This window comes from Primulina tabacum, chromosome 18 (assembly GCF_025594145.1).
Source record: "Primulina tabacum isolate GXHZ01 chromosome 18, ASM2559414v2, whole genome shotgun sequence".
In the NCBI taxonomy this organism is placed as follows: Eukaryota; Viridiplantae; Streptophyta; class Magnoliopsida; order Lamiales; family Gesneriaceae; genus Primulina; species Primulina tabacum.
Genome location: NC_134567.1, coordinates 29,519,027 through 29,542,145, shown reverse-complemented (window position 1 = coordinate 29,542,145; position 23,119 = coordinate 29,519,027). Strand labels below are relative to the sequence as shown.

The following is a 23,119-nucleotide window of genomic DNA, read 5'->3' as shown; positions in this document are numbered from 1 at the left end:
TATGAAAAAATAAGTAGGTTCTAGTTTGATGATCTCAATTACAAGTAACGTCTTATATTTTCACCAGACGAACAAGCTTTAGTCTTTTACAACAGCAAAATTTACTCATGTCATTTACGCATTTGTTTCCAACTTCAGCAAAAAGCCAACGCTGCCAGCAACCAAATGTAAGAAATGTAGTTTATGATTAATATTTGTGTTATTCTTTACTAGAATATTTAATCATCGAGCCCTATATCATAGCACATGTGGGTATGGGTTGCAAAGTAAGGTTCAATATCTAAGCGGCTGGCTGATGTTGGAGCACTCACTTGTCCGTAGAGTAAAGCGCTCTTCTTTTTATAGGAGGTGTAAGACCCTCGTCCCCAGAGGCATCCTATGGTTTGATAACGATCTCATGATATGATATAAATGTATCTTGCAATTGATACTACAATAATTACGAACTTAATGTATCTGCTGATCTTTTGGACAAGTTCAGTGCCTATCGAAAATCTAAACCGTAAATTGCATATCCAACATTTGACAGAGCAACTGTCGGAGCAATTTGATTGTTGGGATTTAAAATTATATAAATGGTTATTGAGAATTATCAGCTCTCAAACACACGGTTAATTACATATCCAACATTTGATAGAATAACTGTTGCCTATCAAACTCATTTTGAGATATCATTTCGTCAAACACTAATCTGATATTTGCAATTCCAAATTTCATCCAGTCTCATATGTTCTCACACACACAACTCATGTTTATATTTTGCACGGGAAATTAAAAAATTACCTTTGAATTCAAGTAGATCTTTTTTTTTTTTTTTGGTTATCTATTGTCCTTTACTATAAAAAAAATGTTATCTTGGATGTCAACATAAATGTATATATACCATAACTTTGAATAGTCTGAGAACTGGTTGGTTATATTGCTAGATTTTTTTAATACTTCTATAATATAAGAAGTCAAATTTTTTTATAAAGTTTAAAAGGTGTGTTTAACCCTTTTCTATATTGCTTACCAGCGTATTTCAATTAAGCTTCTTTTACATATACTAGTGAAAATATACACATGTTGCGTGGTAAAATAGCCATCATTTTCAATGTTTTGTCTGCCTCATATGTTACAATATATTTAATTATCCCAATCACGTCGTTTATTTCATAATAACTTGAACTAGTGTAAGTATTCAACCAAACACAGTCTTACAGCCCCAATACAGGCGATTTCAGAAACATGTGTGGCCGGGCCGATCCTCAGGCCCAATACATTTTAACCAATGAAGCCCACTATCGAGGGAAGCCGCACGACAACTATAAAGCTATCCTGTAAACCCTAATATCCGCTGGTCGTCATCATCTTCGTCCGAGTTCAGCAGCCGTGCTATGGGTATGTCTCGCCGCAAAACCCTAGGACCTACACCCCCATTACTGTGATCGTAATTTGCGGGTTACATTTTATGTGTCCACGCTGGTTGATTTGGCTTATTTCTGGTTTTTCTGCAGGCGCCTACACTTACGTGTCGGAGCTATGGAAGAAGAAGCAATCGGATGTGATGAGGTTCTTGCTGAGGGTTAGATGCTGGGAGTACCGTCAGCTTCCGTCCATTGTACGTGTTACGCATTCAACGCGACCCGACAAGGCTAGACGCCTCGGCTATAAGGCGAAGCAGGTATGTATTTGAATGCTCTCGTTGCTTATGTCGTTTCTCTTCGTCTTTTTTTTTTTTTGGGATTTAGGATTAAGGATAGTAGATTTCTGGCGTGTATTTTGCAGACTTGCAATGATATAACGTTCTTGCAACCGTAAATATGGGATCTGTTCTTCTGTCTGTCATGTTATAAGTGATACTCATGTATATGTTATAGTTTTTGTAAAAACATAATGCTCAAGTTTGCAGTATCTCGTTTTAGTTGCTTGGCTATGCTATTCCATTTTCATCAACAGACTGTCAATAACTCCGTGGTCGACGGGGAAGTCAAGAAATGAAGGGATGTTCTTTTGGGAAAACGTAGAATAATACACCTGCCGAGACGAACGCACGATGGGAACAGTAGGTTTCTGGGTGGTATTCTTAAATTTTTTGAAGATTCCGGTCTTGTCAAATATATATATTTTTTTACGTTTATTGGGTCTTGTGAGAAACGACCACAATCATTGTAGGAATATTGAGGCATTGGGTTTTTGTGCTTCTTTTAGGCGCTTGAAACTTAGAAGATATAAAATCACTGTCTTGCTTAATTATTTTTGCTATTCTCAAGGGCCAATGGCCGGCCATCCAAACCAATAAACTTGTTGGAACGTCTCATTAATGTCAATAGGTTTACAGAAATTCTTGATCACTCGATGCAGATATTACTTGCATGTTTTTTCTTTTTGTCTGATTTTTGAAATTCAACATCTATCTTAAGGTCTGATCAGATCACTTCCTCTGTGAATACCTTGTGGAAATTTACTGATTATTGTATCATTAATTAATCTCTTTATCATATATTTCGACTGTGTAATTTGGCTGAATTATACCTACAGGGTTATGTCATTTACCGAGTTCGTGTTAGACGCGGTGGAAGGAAGAGGCCGGTGCCTAAAGGCATTGTCTATGGTAAGCCCACTAACCAGGGTGTCACTCAACTCAAATTCCAGCGCAGCAAGCGGTCTGTTGCGGAGGAGAGGGCAGGGAGGAAGCTGGGTGGCCTGAGGGTTCTGAACTCATATTGGATCAACGAGGTTCACACACTAAAAACATTTAATTAGATTCATTTATTTTGTTTTCCAGAACAATTTAGATATGTTGTGGTGAATTAAAATCTCAAATAAATTTCTTCTTTTACAAATGCCAGAAGTTTATGTCGTCCCGTATAGATGCCTCTCAAATAGCCTTGTGGAATTCTATTATGGCGTGTTGGTCATTTTAGGATCATCAAGTTGTTTTTGGCACATGTCAAGTTATAACTGCTCTGCTTTCAAAGCACATCTTCTGAACTTTATCTAAATATTGTGTGGTAATGATGTAGGATTCAACATACAAGTACTTTGAAGTTATACTGATTGATCCAGCCCATACAACAATCCGGAAAGACCCAAGGATCAACTGGATCTGCAATCCTGTCCACAAACACAGGGAGCTTCGTGGGCTTACATCTGCTGGAAAGAAGTTTAGGGGTCTCCGAGGAAAAGGTCACCTGCATCACAAAGCTCGTCCTTCGAGAAGAGCTACTTGGAAGAGGAACCAGACTCTGTCTCTCCGCCGGTATCGTTGATCTTCATGAAATTTTTTGGTTTTCTACAAGAAACCTAAATCTTTAATCTGGTGGTAGAGTTGTTTTCTACTTGAGAAGAAGCGTTCAATTTTATCTTATTCAGTTATTTGATTGCCGTTTCTGAGTTCGGAGTGCAGCAGCTCTTACTAGATCTGCTATACACTTTATATTATTTGTGTTTCCTATAGACTTCCCTGCAGAATGTGTAATTTATTGGAGGAAAGATTCAGAGATTTACTCGTGTCTTTAACATTTTGTCGAGTTGAATGATAATCAGTGAAAGTATTTTGAATCCTATTGTTGCCAATCGACTTACTTTGTGTTGAATATGATATATTTCTGTTTTTAGTGAAACATAATGGTATAATATATGTTGCAAGCTCATATAATTTAGCCAAATTTTAATTGAAACAATACTGATAATTCATGTATGTTTACTCCATTTTCAAATGTCATTTAAAATTAACAAATATTAAACTAAAGGACTGACTTCCAATCACATTTGATTTTATGTATTATTTATATCAAAATAATTACCGCAAGATGAAATTGGGTTTAAACAATCGTGACTGAGAAGAAGCAATTGATGGGATTTTTTTGCTTTTATACGAGTTCGGACTCACATCTCTGGTTCAAAGGGATTGGAAAGGGGCGACGCATTGTTTTACTCATATTTACGAAGCTCACTATACACTTGGTAAAAATTAATTTAACTATCAATCTATCCACGTGATAATACTTTCGTAAAGATTTTTAACAGCATTAGTTATTTTAAATAAAATAATTTATTTATTATGATTACCCATTACTTATGTAAAGATTTTTGTCCATTTGATCTTTTTGGATCAATGATACGTTAGCATATTTATATTAACAATTGCGATGAACATTTTTATTCAAAATATCATCATATCCCAGTACTACTGTCATTGGGCCTGTCGAGATTTACCGTTGCTCCATTTTAATATCAGCAATTGCTAAGTTTACAAATTATTGGTTTTTTTGTTCCTTGGGAGTACAAACATCATAAAAGAACAGCATATATATTTTTTAGCGGAGTTTGAAATAGAATGATGTCTCAAGGACTGACACAATTGGAGATTTCTGATCTCTGTAGTCATGCAATGTTTTTTGTTAGCATTACACAGCTTTTCAAGTTTAAATTCAGAGCTTCTTTTTTTTTCTACGTTTTTGTGCAAAGTGTGACAGCATATTCAAGATTTTCAGTCTGAATGTTCAAGTTTCTTTTCTACTCTGCATGCGAGTTCTCTAATTTGCAACAACATGGTAGAGGCTCCAATCCAAATGGCATTCCTTTGCAGGTTTTCTCGTGGTTCAGTCCAGACTATTCTTCCTCCAAACAAAAACATAAGAGCTGGTCGCCTTTGTGGTTCCTTTGACAATCAGATCAAAAATCTTGACAACAAGGCCGGGGAATAAAACGAAGTTAGGAGGCAGAGCTGAGGAATCTTCAGGACAAATTAAGTAGTCTAAAGGTATGCCTCCTTTCAATAATCTTTCACCAGCATGCTTTCTGCCAACTAGTTCCTGTAACAACTAGACATGGGAAAAACCAGTGGAATTAGTTTCCTTTAAGAGAAAAAACAATCTGGCTGCAAATAATTTTTTTACAAGTTGTCTTCTAACAGAGCCAACACCTATGAAATTATAGCAGCTAGAGGCTCCATATATCACAGGATCTTATGTGAATATTATGCTTGACGGCTGGAGTACATTATGGAAGCAAAGCAGTGTAGTTTTAACTGTTTTGCTGTGAGACTGTGTTGCTTTAGCTTTGTCGAGTATCTTGTCATGAGACTTGTAAGATTTAGTGATCAATGACTTTTAGGTAGAAACGTTCCACAACAATCCATCAGTTTCAGGGATATTCAAGTCCTGGGATCTGAAAAGGAGTCGTACTTGGAACGAGGACCCGAAGGAATGCAATGCCAATGGAATGAATCATGGCTAAAAGTTTTTCTTGTTGTTTTCCAACGTTGCTTTTGGTAGGGAAAATAGTAATCTAATATATAATACAGATCATAATAGTTGAAATTTTTTTGTTTTACTTGCACATGTCTGCTCATCGTACCCCAATTATATTGACAGTGATCTACCTTTATGGGTGGTTTCTCTGAATTGCTTAAATTCTTTGATATTTCAGAGAATCACCAACCTTCATTTTATATATTATAACATAACAGTCCTCTTTTATACCAAATTAATTACCTTTAAATAATAATAGTAAATCAGCAAATTTGGGGATTCTATAATTGGATATTCCGAAATGGTTGGCCTACTCTTCCTTATCTACTGCTCAAATTCTTGCAGGGGAGGCGCATCAACATTGAACGAGACTATATGTCAAAGGAATTTGAGCTGCAGGATGTCAAAAAGTTAATATATTCAGAAGAAACTTCTGCACCTTCATCTACTGTGGACGAGCTTCATCAAGAGATATCTGTTTGTTTCTCAAAACCCATTACATCCTTCGTTTGTTTATCATACTATCTTAAGTTTTTGTTGGCACGAATGTAGAGTTCAAGCCTGTCAAATTGCTATATTGTACAACTTGTTTACCGTTCCTTTGTCTGAAATGATGTGCTGAAACCGAAAGATCGGATAAGAGAGGGAAATTTTTGTAGAAAAGCTTCAGATGGAAGTGAATGAAGCAGCGATTAAAAAGCTAAAGATTTCAGAATTTCATTTGAAAATTTGTGTGGTGATTGCTTTGTCATCTCATGCCCTACTGAGTTCTATTGATCACCCATTCCTTACATGGCTCCTTTACAATGTTTTACAATTTAGAGTCAGCGAAATCAGAAATTGATGTGTTAGCGGAAACAGAAAAGGAACTAATGATGATTGAGACCACTCTGCATGATGCTGAAACAGTTCGTTCTTTAACCCTGCTTATTCATTTGCTCACTGTTTATTTAGGAAACGATTACTAAAAATTTTTGGTGTCCCGCAGAAAAAGAAACATTTTGAGCAAGTGATGAATACTAGAGTCCTTTCCGACCTCAAAAATGCAGAGGCTAAGTATCGGGAACTAGAACAGTTTTGTAAGGTGGATTTTTATTCTTGCATGGGAAATATAAGTCACCTCCGAGTTTCGTCATGTTGCTCCAGTGCTTGCAATTTCATCTTTTGTATTCAGTTTCCTCATTCTCGAAACATGGACCTGTTATAGTAAGGCACCACCAGGCATGGTAACATATGCATTGAAAAACTAAAGCAAATCATCTGCACATAACTACTAATTTTTTCTGCACATTACTTTTTTTTAGACAGGTTATGCTTTTACAAGTCATGTGTCCGAGTGGTTCCAGAAAGAACCTAGTGCTGATTTGTGGTGAAATTTCAGGAGGACCATAACAAAGCGTCTATCATCTGCCCTGAAAGTGAAATTGAAGCTCTAGGAGGATGCAAAGTAAGCAATCCTGAGCAACTCAGTGCTCAAGTGACGAGGTGGAGTCAAAAACTTCAGCGTGAGAGCCAGAGGTATACATTTTGGGTATTCAATTGGCAACATTTTAATTTATTTTGCTTTTAGAATACAATAAACCTGGAAGAACTTTTGCAGATTTTCAGAATCCATTGATGATCTCAGAATGTTGTATGAGAAAAAAGAGCGTTGAATATCTAGAAAACAACAAACTTACAAAGGCTTTCGAGAAAAATTGAAAGTGAGTTTTAGAGAAAATATCATCCTCATTTCTCTTGTTTGATCTGCATGAGATAGCTTTTCTCCTGTAAAATCCTTCACCAAGCTCGCTTGTTCCTTATTTTTTGAGTTTGTTTTCAAGTGCAATGAAAAGAAAGGTTAGCTATTATATTTTTCAAATTCATTCTTGATGTGCTACCCAACAGGGGGAGTGGGACTATTTTGTGTTACTAATCCCTCAATTTCTTAGTGTTGCTTGATCTAGTACGTTTTTGTTATTTGCCTTCTTCTTCCATAGAGAATAGAATCTGAATCTTGTTTAAGTTTCTTGATATCTTTTTTTGAGTACTTGATATTTTATTGATAATGATCTCTGGTACTTGACTTTGCTATTTTTCCACTTGGATTTATTCCTGGCCAACCTTCAATTTTTAGTTTCCTACTTCCTTTTCAGGCATGTGATAAAGCGTTACAGCTGAGGTGGAGCAAATTTGAAAGGAATGCAACTCTTTTGAAGCGCCAGTTAACATGGCAGTAGGGCCTGTTCTCTTTACAATTCTTCCTCATCCAAAGCGACTTTTTCTATTTGGAGAAATTTGTTCCAACTTCTAATGCTAAGTTTTCCTATTAGATTTAATGGCCACTTGAAAAAAAAGGGATCAGCGGTCAAATCAGAGTTAATTAGGATATTCGCATTCGTTGCCACGTACACATTATATTAGTACACGTATTCTGTCACATTCATTTTAACAATTAATACTCATTATTTGTAGGTCCCGTTGTCCACTCATTCATCTTATTCTTATTTTACATTAAATAAATTCAATTTCAAATTATTTACAAAATTTAAATTATTATTATTTTATATAGATAATAATATGTTTTTATATATTTACAAAATAAGAAGTAACGTGGGCGTTCAAACACCACATTGGTTTTATGTGTCCTTATAAAGAACAGACCCTCTCAGTGGAGGTAAATTGACTGAATATGTCGTGTTACTATAATCCAAAGGGTTATTTCTGCTTTCCTAAAAATAATTGGCTATAAGTTAGTGGATCACCAGTCTAAGAGCTAATAAGTGTTCGCAATTTTTTTGTCTGTCTTATCAGGTTAGAATGCCACAAGATGCATCAACCAGCTCTGTCCATGACACTAGGGGGCTTTCAGGTTGGCTCTATTGTAGATTACTCATCTTTCTGCTGGCAAGAAGAGTAGAAATAAATGCTACATTTTACTCTTGGTTTTCAAATTACGAGTGATGTCTTCTTGGTGGCCGTGGTGATAAATGTGGAGTTCTATTTGCGATACTAGATGTTGAAGCTTTCGATGACCATCTTCCCATCTAGTTTGTAATAGAATGGTTGAGTGAATGTTGGTTAAGTTTCATGCGATTTCACAAAGAAATTTGTGGCGTCCATCTCCATAGCAGAAGATTACGTAAAAGCTGTTGATAGCTTCAAGTTTCTAAGCCCGTAAGTAATTGACCCCATGATAAATATAAAGAAACGAGCTGCTAGATCCAATGAGCAATTTGGAATAAAAACAGTTAATTCAGGTAAGAGTCTATTGCACCTACCTACACTTGTAAAAGATCAATTTCATACTCTAATGCTATCCTTGATAAATATGTAATATGTGGACAAGCATTATATTCGTTCTTAAAAACATCAGAATCCTCTGTAATCTACATTTGTTAAAGATACATTGGTAGGCCTCTTCCTCAATGATATGTTTTTGTTTACAAATTTCTTTTGTTTGTGATGGGTCACTTTTGTTGACATTTTGCATAAATGTATTGCACTTATGAAAATGAGGAACGTCATTGAACCTTTAGTTTGTCCTAGGAGAAACTCGAAGAGTAAACTGATCGTTTGCACAATATGAAAATGAGGAACATCATTGAGCCTTTAATTTGTCCTAGGAGAAACTCGAAGAGTAGTATGACCGTTAGAGCCTTTTATACGAAAATGGTGTTTGTTTCACGTGCCAACGCACAATTTTCTTGGGTTTGAACCTGGTAACCACACTAGAATATTGCATAAAGAAAATTACCTGTAGTTGGCTACTTGAAACATTATGTTGTAATTTTGCTCTTTGATGTTTGAACAGGTGGTGAGCGTTCCTTTTTAACATTGTGCTTTGCCCTCGCACTTCACGAGATGACAGAATCCCCATTCCGTGTGATGGATGAATTTAATGTATTCATGGTGTGCATTCTAACTGAAATCTATAATTTCCCATATGATACATATTACTAATCTATCTTCTATATCGTTAAAACCACGTGGAGGGCAGATCTTTGGGTGTGTTAGAAACTACAAAAAATCTGGCAATTAAGAAGAGGGAAACACTCGATTGCGTTTGTCTGGAGGGTGTTCTTGTTATTTAGTTAATGATATCTTATTCTTCATGTTCATATATATATTTTTCTCATTATCATTGAGGTCGATCTTGGCTACCACCGATCACAAGACTCAAAGTCTAAAAGCAATGAACTGAGTCGCTTATGATATTCCATATTGAGAAAAAAGATTATTTGCATGGATTTGGAAGTCTTTCATATCGTTGTGGTGTTTTTTTTTTTTATTGTTTCTTACAGTTACGGTTATGCCATCTTATCTCAAAATGTCAAGGAAATATGACTTTGCAACATCATCTTGAATCTACAAACTATCACTGCTCAACTGCTGTTACATAATTTGTGTGTAGCTTCTTTGATTTTGGACAGAAAAAATAAAAGGTTAAGCAATTCGATATTTTCAATCTTGGTTCAATCCACAGGATGCCGTCAGCAGAAAAATCAGTCTAGATGCTATTGTGGATTTTGCTTTCGCACAAGTATACCAGTGGATGTTTGTTACTCCTCATGACATACCTTGGAAAAAACCTTTTTGATGGAAAGATCATGCATGATTTTTTATTGCTGCTGTTATTATATTCATGGAGATCTATCGTCTGATTGTTGGTTTTTTGATTCAGCACACGATGAAAGGATAAAGAAACAGCATATGAACGCTCCTTCGTTTGGTTACTTTGTTTTCTTCCCAATCGTAGTTTGCATAGTTCGTTCAGATTTCAGGTCTGGACTAACTTGCAAATTTCATATACTTTTATTGATTGGTAGGTCGAAGATGCGACTTTATTTATTTCTAGAATTCTAAAATTGATTTTTACAAAAACTCATAAATTTGTAAATTTTTTTTAAAAGAACAGTCAGACCTGTGTTGATATAGCCGCTAATTGTTTTTCTTCTTTGCTTTATGGTTCGTCTTAACTTTGTTTCTACATTAAAACATTTAAGAAAATACAATTACTGTGAACAAAACAACTCTTTCTTACATCATATGATTGGATTAATACCAAATACATCTCACAAGCAACTTCAACATATGGTATATTATACATGACAAAAACTGTGTGAGACGGTCTCACGGGTCGTATTTTTGCGAGACGGATCTTTTATTTGGGTCATTCATGAAAAATATTACCTTTTGTTCTAAGAGTATTACTTTTTATTGTAAATATCGGTATGGTTGACCCGTCTCACAGATAAATATTTGTCAGACCGTCTCACAAGATACATACTCATTATATATTACTTTGCAAGGAGTGAAGAAGTCGGTGGCATATGTAAAATAATTTGTGGAGGCAGGTTCACATGTTTTATGGCTTTTTTCACTTTTTGCATCTAAAAATATTACAAATAAGACGGAGAGAATGGTCAAACCTTGCGCAACGGCTACTTGGGTAGCAGGGTGGATGTAGGATGGGATATCTGGTGATATTTATAGAATTCGTTTATTGTTATAATTGTGCTAGCTATGAAATGAATTTCATAATTTATTTTTTAAATTTTTATTTAAATCCACAATGAATATCTAACAATATACTTTTAAATAAAAATTATTCAAGTATAACAACTTTTGAATTTAAAATAACTTTTTATATGTAATCAATTATACGAAGCCTGCCCCAATAATTTAAAATTTTAACGCAAGAAATATTAATATTATATTTTTAAAATTTTTTATTATCAAAATTTATATTATAATCCAATAAATAATATGTTTCACGATGATGGTAAATCGAACGAAGCTCAAATAGTGCTTATTTCAAATTCTGGCAAAGAGACAGAAAGATGGAGGAAGCACGAGCCAATTTATTAGACTAGACCCCACATTCGTAGAAGTCCGTTGGGGCAACAAAATTTCAAAGCAGAAGATTATATCATAGACACACCTAAATCTTCTGTTTCGTTGCGGAAATTTCAAGATTTTTTTTTAGCAAATAAATAGCATCGCATAAAAATCTTTAATCAAAAAGTACGAGAAAAGGATTGGAAGAAATGGGCCAAAATGTGTGATTCAGAGAGATATATGTTGGAGTCTTGCAGAGGAGACGAAGAAACGGAGCCAAAAACCAAGGCATCCTTTCAAATTCTTGGAAGCCGAAAAGAAGAAGAAAAACATCGAGTGGAAGTGCAAACAAACAATGGCATTTTCACCTGAGAAAGAAAACCAAAATTCTATGTGGTTTAAGCACAAGAAAGCTTTGAACCATGTACTCTTCACAATGCGCCGCCATTCTTTGACCTCAAAACAAACCCAGCCCCAGAATCAAAGGCAAAGGCCACCTCTCACTGAATTTCCACAGCCCACCAGCGAAATCCAAGATTTCCCTCTCACAAATCTTGTTTCTGATATAACTTTACTTCTTTCAGATGAAATATTGCTTAAGATTCTTGCAAGGGTGCCAAGATCTCAGAGGAATTCGAATTTCCTTGTTTCAAAGAGGTGGCTCAATCTGCAAGGCAGGCTGGTGAGGTCCATCAAGATTCTTGATTGGGATTTTCTGGTTTCAGGTCGATTGTTCTTGAGGTTCCCTAATCTTATTCGTGCTCATTTGGTTAATGGGTGTTTGATTTCTTCGCGAAATTTTGGTGTTATTTGTACTCACGAGGCTGCGTCCTTTCATATTGGCTCTGACGTTGAGGTGAAAGATTGGTTTTTTAATGAAAAATCTGTGTTGGAAGCTGATGAAGTCGACAGAGGTTTAAAGATTTTGGCGAGTGGGTGCCCAAATTTGAGGAAATTAACCGTGATGAATGCGAGTGAAATGGGGATATTGAGTGTGGCTGAGGAGTGCCCCACATTGCAAGAACTTGAGCTACATATGTGCAATGACCAAGTTCTGCGTGGGATCGCTGCGTGTCAGAATTTACAGGTTTTAAAGTTAACTGGTGCTGTCGATGGCTCTTACAATTCGTTAGTTTCCGATCTTGGATTGACTATTTTAGCACAAGGGTGTAAGAAATTGGTGAAGATTGAGTTGAGCAGATGTAAAGGGAGTTATGAAGGGATTAAAGCTATTGGGCAATGTTGTCAGACTCTTGAAGAGCTGATTATTTGCGATCATAGGATGGAAGATGGGTGGATATTCGCACTTCCTTATTGCGAAAAGTTGAAAACGTTGAGGTTTTTATCGTGTAAACAAATTGATCAGGTTTCGGGAGCTGATGAGCATTTGGGATCTTGTTCAGCTCTTGAAAACTTACATATCGAGAAGTGTCAACTAAGGTATAAGAAAGTTTTAGGGGCATTATTCATTGTGTGCCAAAACGTGAGGGATGTGGTTCTGAAGAATTGCTGGGGAATAGATGATGATATGTTTAGCACTGCAAGCGGTTTTAGGTAATGAATTTCTTGTATTCCTTTTAAGTTCAGCAAGATTTTGAAAACCTTTTGTTCTGTGTTTGATATCTTAATGTTTTCGACTTCATTTATGCTTATCCAAGTGAAGCCTATATGATGTAAGAACAATCAAGAAAAGTGGAGTTGTGCAATATCATGCCATCTGACCATATAAAAACCAATAACCCCTACTTCGAGACGTTGGTGAATATTGCTATCTAGTAACTCTTGTTTTGTGTACATTGGTCTAAATTTGGGCTATTTCAATTTATCTGCAGGAGAGTAAGATCATTATCTTTAGAAGGGTGCTCGTTGATAACAACGGATGGTCTAGAGTCCGCGATCATTTCTTGGAACGAACTTCAGAGCCTCAAAGTGAAATCATGTAGCAATATAAAGGATTGTGCTCCTTCGAGTGTGTTTTCTTCTCTCAAGGACTTGAAATGGAAGCCCGATTCCAGATCTATCCTTTCGGCTAATCTTGCAGGAACCGGAATGGGAAAGAAGGGTTACAGAATTTTCAAGAGATCTAGTGATTGGAAATCTTTGCCTGGTGCTTAGAGCTTCATATTCTGGAAAAGGCCGATTCCGCAAATGCCTTCTTGTCTTATATTCTTACCCGTTTTTCTGTAATGTAAGATTGGTATTTTCAGTTCTTTAAGAAATATGGTGACCGGAGATCTTTTTTAGGACTTTCAGATTTTTTAATCTACACAATTTTTTAGTTAGACCAATAGCTTATTGTTCATTTTGAATATTCAAAAAGCAAATATTATATACCCAGCCATCTTTATATTCATTTTTTAAAAAAAATTCAATTTCTTTATTTAATGATTACTAGATATTATTTTATCAAGATCGATCATCTTTCCCGAAAATACATCCAACCCCTAGAATTATATAGCTCATGCTAATTTATCCTCGTAGCTACCGTTTAATATGAAAGATGAGATATTATTTGATTATATATATTTTTTTCCTTCAAAGTTAATTCGAATTATATAAAAAAATATAATTATAAATCATTTTAACCCAGGAAAGTCTATTGAATAAGTCATGTGTTCATCTGAAAAAGTATTGGTAGAGATAATCAAACTCATAATCATGATCAAACATTCACCTACTCCATCAACTCAGACATCCTTTTAAAAAATCAGATTACTTTATCCAGTTATACTTATGACGATACTGGTATTTAGCCCAGTTGGTATCTCACACTCTTCTCGTTGTCATGTAGTGTAGGTAATAAAAATATTTTGTAAAAAAATAACTTGATTGATTGAATATATTTAATATAATATATATTTATAAATTCATAGAAAAGATTTGTCATATAATAAACTCAAAATTATTAATAAATTAAATGTAAAACTCAAATTTTGTAGTTATTTAAATTAGGTATTTTAAATTCAATCCATCTTATATATGCTTTAACAACTATGAGACTAAAAAATATAACGTAACGGAAATATCTATACTATATTATTAAGTGTGAGGACATGATAATAACTAACTAGAGAGAACACCAATTTTTTTTTTCAATTTTACCCTTATATGATACTAATATTACACTTTTGCTTTTTGTTTTTGTTTTTTAAATTTCAACATACATTTTTTTTTATTTCAACCATTCAAATATCAATTTATTATCTCCATAATTTTTCAAATTTCACTTTAGTCAATCGATAATGATAAAAAAAATTGCGCATGTGCAGAATAACTAGTTTAAATTAATACTTAATAGTGTGAGACAGCGAATTAACACGGGTTTGCACTTTGCTATTTTGGGGTAAAGCGATATATAACTTAACTGGAGGATCAGATTGAGAAATTAAGGGTGCAAGGGGGGTAAAGGCAAATATAGGTATAGTTGAGACGGTAAATTGTGAGTAAACCACCAGATCCAGCAGATTACCCAAAAACCTTGGCGCACCACCTGACTGGAATATCCAACGTCCGAATCTACACTTTCCGGTGACAGAGGCATCGACGTGCGGCTGTGCGTGACACGACATTCAGTTCTATTTTTTTGAAGGTACATTTTCTTCTTGAATTGTGAAGTCTCGCTGTTTTGTTATATCTATTGTCTGTAATGGATAAAACTTGATCAGATTGAATGGAAATGAACTGAATTGGAAAGAAATATCGGATTGAATTGCATCAGAACTCAGTTTATGATGATTCTTAACAAACTCTGCTGATGTATAATTTTGGGGTAATCGTTGACAAATTTCAAGCTCGTAGCTAATTAGGAGCGCTTTTCTTTCTCTACATTTTCAGATTAAATGTCCAATGATGTGGAAAATCCTGAAGACGGAAACACTTCGGTTGCGCGATCAGTTCCTCCCGGAACGCTATCCACCTGGTATTCCAGCTTGCTGCAGCAAGTATCGGTTTATGGAATTGCTGCGGGTTATTGTATATCTGCTTCGTTGTTATCCATAATAAATAAATGGGCTGTCATGAAATTTCCTTACCCGGGAGCTCTAACAGCACTGCAATACTTAACCAGTGCTGCTGGAGTATTGATTTGTGGCTGGCTTAAGTTAATAGAACACGATAAGCTCGATCTTCTTACAATGTGGCGCTTTTTGCCTGCTGCATTTATATTTTATTTGTCCCTCTTCACAAACAGTGAACTCCTCCTACATGCTAATGTCGACACATTCATTGTTTTTCGCTCGGTCGTCCCCATATTTGTTGCCATTGGTGAAACCCTCTACTTGCACCAGCCTTGGCCTTCGCTGAAGACGTGGTTATCCCTTGCGACAATATTTGGTGGCAGTGTGCTTTATGTCATAACAGATTATCAGTTCACTTTAGTGGCTTATAGCTGGGCATTAGCTTATTTGGTGAGCATGTCGATAGATTTTGTTTACATTAAACATGTAGTTATGACAATTGGTTTGAACACATGGGGTCTTGTGCTGTACAATAATCTTGAAGCCTTGCTGTTGTTTCCTTTGGAGTTGCTTATAATGGGAGAATTGAAGAAGATAGAGCATGAAATTTCAGATGAGTCAGAGTGGCATTCTTTTCAGGTTGTTTTGCCTGTAGGATTATCGTGTCTGTTTGGTTTAGCCATCTCCTTTTTCGGGTTCTCTTGTCGCAGAGCCATATCAGCTACAGGGTTCACTGTTCTTGGCATAGTGAACAAATTACTGACAGTTGTGATCAATCTTGTTATTTGGGATAAACACTCGACCTTTGTGGGAACTGTTGGCTTGTTGATTTGCATGGTTGGAGGCATTTTGTATCAACAATCTACTAGCAGCAAATCTAAACCAGCAAAAGAAGTAATAACTCAAGAGAGTGTAGAAGAACACCAGAAGCTGCTTGAAATGCAAAATATTCCTGAGAACAGTGGCGATGAAAAGAAAGTTGCTGAAGTGGGTGAAAGAAAATCATAGGCCATCTTTAAAGGGATTTTTGTGAGATCAATAATATTAATTTACTTGTCCAAATGGTTGATGATTGATGGGTTTTACGAAGGAATAGATCTCACCCTCTTTCAGATGCATCTCACTTTCCAATTCTTTGTTTTTGTAGATTGTTATCTAAATCAGCCCTATGATTGAGGATGTGATCCTTGAAATGTTAACCTCATGATATCTTCGAGAAAGGTGGCATACATATCTCAATACATCAACTGTGAGTAGAAAACGTCATTTCACTCCTTTTTCATACATGTTTTATTAACATGTTTCAACAAATCATTGTGCAAATTTTTAATACTATGATTTGTCTTGGATTCAAGCCATCTATGGTTGGACATCTTTAGAACAATATCGGCATTTTGTTGTGAGGATGCGAGGTGGGAATCTATTGCACTAATACTGACCCAAGATTAGATTATTCATAGGCAGTTATTAATTATTAAAAATATTTTCTTCGCATAGGTTTACGGTTTCAGGTTTACCAGAAACTCATCTTTTTTAAATAGCAGTTAGTTAAATGCATGGATGCTGTCCTGTATTTCCTTGCTCATGCTATCAGGGTGGACTCAATGTTTTTTAAAAAGGAAAAGAAAATCGTGGACACGATGTTGTCGATATAGATGACTGCTTTGCTCGCGAACGTAGATGATAGATCTGAAGTTTAGCATTCTTCACCTAATTATGTTCAGTTTATCTAACCCCTCGTCATCCTATACTTTTTTTTTTCTATTTCGAAATACCTATTAATCAACATCTAGTATGTCAGGTATATGGGTAACATGCTGCAACCTTTAACCATGAACATAACATGGTTTGATTAGGCAAGTCCCCGATTAAGCCCAAGCCCGAAATCAACCACCAAACGCACAATATTTTGGGTGTGTGTGATCCAATCGAGCTCAAATCCAACCTGAGTTTGAGCAACTAAATTGATCCAATAGTGGAAAAGTAGGTTTTCTGGACGCGAATGTCCTAGATTAGAATCAAACCAAAAGCGTGTGAGCGTGAAACACTGAAATCGCCTCATTTAGAGAATCGCTCTTTTCAGTTTCGCAATTGCTGGCAAAGCGTGCTGCACATGTGATCAAAAACATATTTGACATATTATTTGAATGTATCAAAACCTGAACTAGGAAAGAAAGAAAGAAAGAAAGAAAGAACCCTTTTAATGAAAGAAAAAACAAAAAATTCAGAAACAAAAAACCCTTCTGATGAAAGAAAAACAGAGAATTCAAACTAGTTTATGGAAATAAACCCCTAAATAATTCTAACTAAATAAAGACCCACCTTTGGACGAAAGAAAAGCAAAAACGTTAGTCAATTTTACTGAAATAAAGCCCTGAAGTATTCAAAGCAACTTGAAAATCCAAGCCACTCGATCTTGTTCACCATTCTTTCAAGTCTCGGAAACTCTGCCATCTCCTCTTCATAAACGGTGATTTTCTCTCCTATCATTGTTTCGCCATAGACATCATGATTCTCACTTGACGTAGAAGAATCGGTACTGAACTGCAACGGTTCGTAATACATGCCAAAAAATTGATTCCGATGACATTTCCGAGGGCTATCACAGAAACTGAACCCGCAAGCGTGGCAGATATTGTATTTTCTCGAATCCATCTACCCTCTTATTTTGTTTTGAATTTTTGATGTCTCGAGAAATATATGGATTTAAGAGTTATATATTTATATACACATATGATCAATGCTGAAGAATTTTGGATATTTGGAGTTGTGCATGCGCAAGGAGTTCGTGTCTAAGGAGTCTGTTTTCCTCCGAACTTTGTTAGGATTTATGTTGCTTACTTCTTGTAGGTCTGAAATTATTAAATCTTGATTTCTGAAACACTTTCTTACGCGTTTTAACGAGAGTATAAGTCGCCTATATCTAATAATACAAGCATATTTTTTGGCTAAATATTTTTATTTGTTTATTCTAATTCAAGAATCATATTTCACGCGCGCCGTTTGTTAGTTTATCTAATTACTCATGTTTCGTCACACTATCAATATTAATATTACTCTTTATATGTTTGAGTAACCTAAAGTAATATCTAATATGGTCACTTCAATTTTTTCCAATAATTTTGTCTTTCATTTTTTTCAATACCCAAACAAAGTTTTACTCTTATTAACACAACATAAGCTATTGAAATCTATAATATTTATTCTGATCTAACTAAATGAAACTAATTAGGTGTAGCTATGCTTTAGATTAGAGGTGACATGACACTATCTATACTTATTAATTAAAGTTGATAATCTTATGTTAACTGAGATTTTAATTGATTTAGTGAAATTTTATTTAAAATTACAATTATATATTCATTATATAATTTTGTTGATTTTTTTTAAAAAAATATTCCAATCTTATCTTTTCTATATTTCCAAATCAAATCATATCTTTATCTATATTTTTTATATAAAAAATATATTATTATATTAATTTTAATAAAAAATATGGAAAAATATTAATTTGAAAATAAAAAATTATTATGTTTAGTAGATTATCCAAATGTGTTGCATGAAAAAGACACTAGTTGTTTATTATATATTTAGAATAAAAAATTATAATTTTGATCTGATATATTTATTTATGAGTAGGTCTTTTGTGAGACGATCTCACGAATTTTTACCTGTGATACGAGTTAACTCTATCGATATTCACGATAAAAAGTAATACTCTTAGCATAAAAAGTAACAGTTTTCATGGATGACCCAAATAAAAGATCCGTCTCACAAATAAGACATGTGAGACCGTCTCACACAAATTTTTGTTTTTATTTATTTGTGATTTTGATTATATATATTAATATATTTTAGTTTAATTCGTGTATTTTTTAATTTTTTATATTTTTTTGTATAACGTTATATCACATCGACATCAGTCTCGGGCTAAAAAAAACTAAAATTCTAGAAAATTAAAAGAAAGTAATTAGAATATAAATACAACGGGGAAAAATAACATAATTTTCTTAACAAAAAAAGAGAGTATAATTTCTGTACGGAGTAGGAGGAATCAAATAGAAACAAAGTTAAAAATATCGGGTGGAGAAACCCTATCTCGCAACACACTCCTTTCGTCACCACACCTCCGAAGATCTTAGGTGTTTCGGATTGCGTTTTTTATTAGTGCTGCTGCTGTTGGTACTTCAAGCCTCACCTTCTCCAATCTCAACGATGGATGCTCAAAGAGCTTTGCTTGATGAACTCATGGGTGCAGGTTAGTTAGATGCAACTTCTATTAAAACCCCAGTGTCTCTAATCTTGATTCGATGTCTAGTATCTGTTTTTTTTTTTGGTTGAAAAAATTGTCACATTTTTTGTTAAATTAATTTTTGGAACATAGGTTGCTTATGACGGAACCAAATTGGAGCGTTACGTTTGTAATTTTCCTTAGTATGAATTGATATTTACCTGATTGAGTAGACATATTTGAATCTTGATTTTCTGGTTCACAGTTTTGTTTTTAGCCGATTTACCTATTCCATGTATTTTCAGAATTGTAACATTTTCTGTGCATTTTTTTTAAGACTCCCTTTTCAATTTATCCCACACTTTTGGTTGTTAAATAAATTGAGTGGTTTTTGATAGTTCAACAATTTTCCATGGTTCTTGCAGCACGTAATTTGACCGCTGAGGAGAGAAAAGGTTACCGAGAAATTAACTGGGATGACAAGGAAGTTTGTGGATTCTATATGGTTCGATTTTGCCCTCATGATTTGTTCGTCAACACTCGTAGTGATCTAGGTGCAGTTCCAAACATTTCATTCTTGATGCCCCTTATGTCAATTTTTATTTGGAAATTCAATTGAAGATGTTAACAAAATACTTTATTTTTTATTTGAATGGTTTATCATTTATTGATGAATAAATCTAAGTTTTTCCTTTTATTTTTGCAACTATTTGACTCTTGTATTTATTTTCTGTTCCATATTATGCTTACAAGTCATTTTGTGTCTTGCAACAGGAGTGTGCCCAAAGATTCATGATCCAAAATTGAAGGAAAGGTAGTGAATGGTTATTGATCTAGAATTTTTTGTCACGATGATTTCCAATGATGCTCTTTGTTAGTTCTAAGATTTATTCGAGGAAGTTGGGGTAACCTTGAAAATAGTTAAGATATTGAACTTCCTCGTATTTTCATTTCAAACAAATTAAAGGTCCATTAGATTTTTTTTTATAAAATTGTAGATGATTCATGCATGTCAACTGGTTATTGCGTGCAGTTCTTGTCTCGCGTCTCTCTAGGCATCCTTGTGCAGTTCTTGCCTCACGTCTCTCTTTTATTTTTAATTGTTGTTATGTTAATTGATAATTATTTAACAAACTGCTGGCATATTCAAGAAGAATAGTATTAGCTACTTGTTGGAATTAATTATTTTACCATCTTCACAAATCTGAACGACTGAACTTAAGGATTATTTGCAAAAAAATATGTGGATGATTTCTTGAGACATCATATATTTATTTTTGCGGGCTAAGCATATTTGTATTTGTCACTGCATCTATGTTGTTTCTCTGTGCTTGTATCCATAATTTTGCCAGCACTCCCAGTTCAAACTACTTATCGAGGCAATTCAATGGTCCATGGATGCTTTGATACAACTTTAATCTATTAGCTGGAGGACTCCGAAAATTTGGATTAATGGGGGCATTGATGTGATTCCTTTTATATTTTTTACCAGTATCATGCATATTGTCTTTTCCACAATTGTGATGAGATTTGTTTCTCTTATTTAGTTTTGAGAACTCCCCAAGACATGATTCACATGTGCCCAAATTTGAAGCTGAACTAGCCCACTTCTGTGAAAGACTGGTTAGTTTCCATTTTAACACTTGTGAAATTCAATGTCCCAATAGATTCACGAGATGTGAACATATTCTATATTAATTTTAGGTTTCGGACTTAGATAGAAGAGTTAGACGTGGCCGTGAACGCCTTGAACAAGATGTTGAAGTCCCTCCTCCACCTCCGATTTCTGCTGAAAAATCTGAGCAGTTGTCTATATTGGAAGAGAAGATAAAAAACCTACTTGAACAAGTCGAGTCTCTTGGTGAGGAAGGGAAGGTGGATGAAGCTGAGGCGCTAATGAGAAAGGTGCTTTTAAGTTTATTCATTTATTACGTGCTATTTCCTCTTCAATTTTAAAAGATTTTCTGGTCTAAACTTGCTGACTTTGATTGCCATGCTTTTCAGGTTGAGATACTGAATATCGAGAAGACAGTTTTGACTCAGCAACCACAGCAGGATAAACTGTTACTGGCAGCGCAGGAGAAAAAAATGGCTCTATGTGAAATATGTGGTTCCTTTCTGGTGGCAAATGATGCCGCGGAGAGAACTCAGTCACATGTTACTGGTAAGCAGCATATGGGCTACGGAATGGTTCGTGAATTTCTGGCCGAGCATAAGGTACGTGTGATACAACTCATGTCTCGATTGAGAGTAATGTAATTACACAAAGTTACATAGACATAAGTACATAACCATATCTTTATACCCCATTTGTGAATTCATACAATCACCAGGAAGCCAAGGAAAAGGCAAGAGAAGAAAGATTGTCAAGGGAGAAAGAAGTTGAAGAACGGAGGAAGAAACGAGAGAGAGAACATGAGAGCAGGCACAAAAGTGAATCAGCTGACAGGGACAAGTACCGAGACAGGGAGAGGGATCGACTACGTGAACGGGATCGATATCATGAGAGATCTCGTGATAGAAACGGCAGAGGAAGCCGAGATGGGGGAAGAGTATCCGATTATAAGTATAATAGTTCGAGGAATGGAAGGGAAGGAAGTAGAGATAGATATAGAGACCGTGACAGAAGCAGGTCTCGTTCCCCCATCAGGCATGGTAACAGGAGGTCATCCAGGAGTCCTGTTCACCCGCGTTAAAAGATTGTATGGATAGTTTTCTGAATCTGAATGCTGAAGAGGTAGCCATTTTTATGTCCCCCAAGTTTAATGTATGCGTGATTTGGAGTCTCAAATTCTGGTTGTCACTATGAGTGAACTTGTTTTTTGTTCTCACAGCTCTATTGAGACTATACCATGTCCCTTTCATCCATATAATTAGAGGAGAAAATTTGAGGTAGGTATAACCTTATCGTCATAAATCTTTTTGTCGCACTTGGGTTGATTGATCCATGTATTTTACATGGTTTCCTCTCAAACCCACAGCTTGTTATTGTCTGGTTTGAATGGGATCGACTCATCTCAAGTAGTTTAAAGAACAGATAACATGTGTTCGTTCATAGTACTGCTGCTGATGGAGAACAATTGTTTTTACAAAAGTGAGGTAACCTGCCGGTTTATTTACCCTGATAAATATATGCCAATTATCACGATTTTGGTTTTCTCTTTTGTTTATTTAGATGCTCTGGTGCAAATTCGAGTCCGATCTATTCGGTAACTCTGGTTGTTCAACCAAAACACTTGCTTGTGATAGTTGCTTACTTGGACAGCCGTGGTAAACTTTTCTTACCTGATTTGTTTTTCACCTGTTGGACAATGACTTAATTAATTCAGCTGTGCTGATACATGGCCTAACATTAATGAAAAAATATTAGTCGACGATTTCGAGTAACTGCTTGGATTGATTTAGAATTCTATGAGATACTGGATTTAAAAAGTCAAATGATTTCCTTCTAGTATGATCTGAAGTGAACACTCAACAGGTGGCGATCAAGGACACTTCGTATTCCCCTCATAATTCATTTTCTGCACCTCCAGTGTGGCAATCTAAAAATTTACAAGGTTTTTTATAAATGGGTTCTTCATAGCAGTTACATTCAGGCCACCAGGATGCGAGCATGCTCCTATTTAAGATTGTTAGAAAACGGACAATCTGTTTTCTACTCATGACCTTTTTTTATGGAACAAGGATTGTGAGAGGACTGCAGTCGGTAACATCTGTTTTCTTGTGGTCGAAAGTAGGGTTCTGTAGGAATAACTTCTATAATGATTGTTTGTTTGATGTATAGAACCGAGTCTTTTATACTAGACGGGGCTACATCTGCTTGTCTCGAGCCATCTGGGCTCTCTACAAAAAGTTGTGATACTCCCTCGATTCAA

At 35.2% G+C, this 23,119-nt stretch overlaps 4 protein-coding genes and 1 pseudogene across 11 annotated transcripts; all 5 read left to right on the top strand.

Moving 5' to 3' along the window:
* The first annotated feature begins 1,218 nt into the window (after window positions 1-1,218).
* LOC142533326 (large ribosomal subunit protein eL15-like) lies at window positions 1,219-3,546 on the top strand. 2 transcript variants are annotated; one of them, XR_012816724.1, is made up of 5 exons: window positions 1,219-1,380; window positions 1,497-1,663; window positions 2,521-2,718; window positions 3,006-3,301; window positions 3,355-3,546. XR_012816724.1 is itself a non-coding variant. In XM_075640062.1 (4 exons), exons 1-4 carry the CDS (start codon window positions 1,377-1,379, stop codon window positions 3,249-3,251), a joined length of 615 nt encoding a protein of 204 aa, XP_075496177.1. In that variant the 5' UTR covers window positions 1,219-1,376; the 3' UTR covers window positions 3,252-3,546. The 2 variants fall into 2 exon arrangements, 1 of the variants encoding a protein (XP_075496177.1); XM_075640062.1 differs by having other exon boundaries at window positions 3,006-3,546.
* A 1,442-nt stretch (window positions 3,547-4,988) lies between these two features.
* On the top strand, window positions 4,989-10,096 carry LOC142532466 (structural maintenance of chromosomes protein 6B-like; annotated as a pseudogene).
* Window positions 10,097-11,056: 960 nt separating this feature from the next.
* Window positions 11,057-13,330, top strand: LOC142533548 (F-box protein At5g51370-like). The gene is made up of 2 exons (XM_075640363.1): window positions 11,057-12,611; window positions 12,890-13,330. Exons 1-2 carry the CDS (start codon window positions 11,413-11,415, stop codon window positions 13,170-13,172), a joined length of 1,482 nt encoding a protein of 493 aa, XP_075496478.1. The 5' UTR covers window positions 11,057-11,412; the 3' UTR covers window positions 13,173-13,330.
* Window positions 13,331-14,499: 1,169 nt separating this feature from the next.
* Window positions 14,500-16,240, top strand: LOC142533778 (GDP-mannose transporter GONST3-like). Its single transcript, XM_075640668.1, has 2 exons — window positions 14,500-14,646; window positions 14,892-16,240. Exon 2 carries the CDS (start codon window positions 14,897-14,899, stop codon window positions 16,019-16,021), a length of 1,125 nt encoding a protein of 374 aa, XP_075496783.1. The 5' UTR covers window positions 14,500-14,646; window positions 14,892-14,896; the 3' UTR covers window positions 16,022-16,240.
* A 2,811-nt stretch (window positions 16,241-19,051) lies between these two features.
* LOC142533832 (uncharacterized) lies at window positions 19,052-22,904 on the top strand. Of its 7 annotated transcripts, none has more exons than XR_012816827.1 (10): window positions 19,052-19,271; window positions 19,670-19,798; window positions 20,019-20,058; window positions 20,792-20,867; window positions 20,949-21,149; window positions 21,249-21,461; window positions 21,578-21,981; window positions 22,079-22,136; window positions 22,282-22,338; window positions 22,420-22,904. XR_012816827.1 is itself a non-coding variant. In XM_075640738.1 (8 exons), exons 1-7 carry the CDS (start codon window positions 19,229-19,231, stop codon window positions 21,938-21,940), a joined length of 1,065 nt encoding a protein of 354 aa, XP_075496853.1. In that variant the 5' UTR covers window positions 19,052-19,228; the 3' UTR covers window positions 21,941-21,981; window positions 22,079-22,904. The 7 variants fall into 7 exon arrangements, 1 of the variants encoding a protein (XP_075496853.1); XR_012816826.1 differs by having other exon boundaries at window positions 22,282-22,343; XR_012816824.1 differs by having other exon boundaries at window positions 22,226-22,338.
* Window positions 22,905-23,119: the final 215 nt, after the last annotated feature.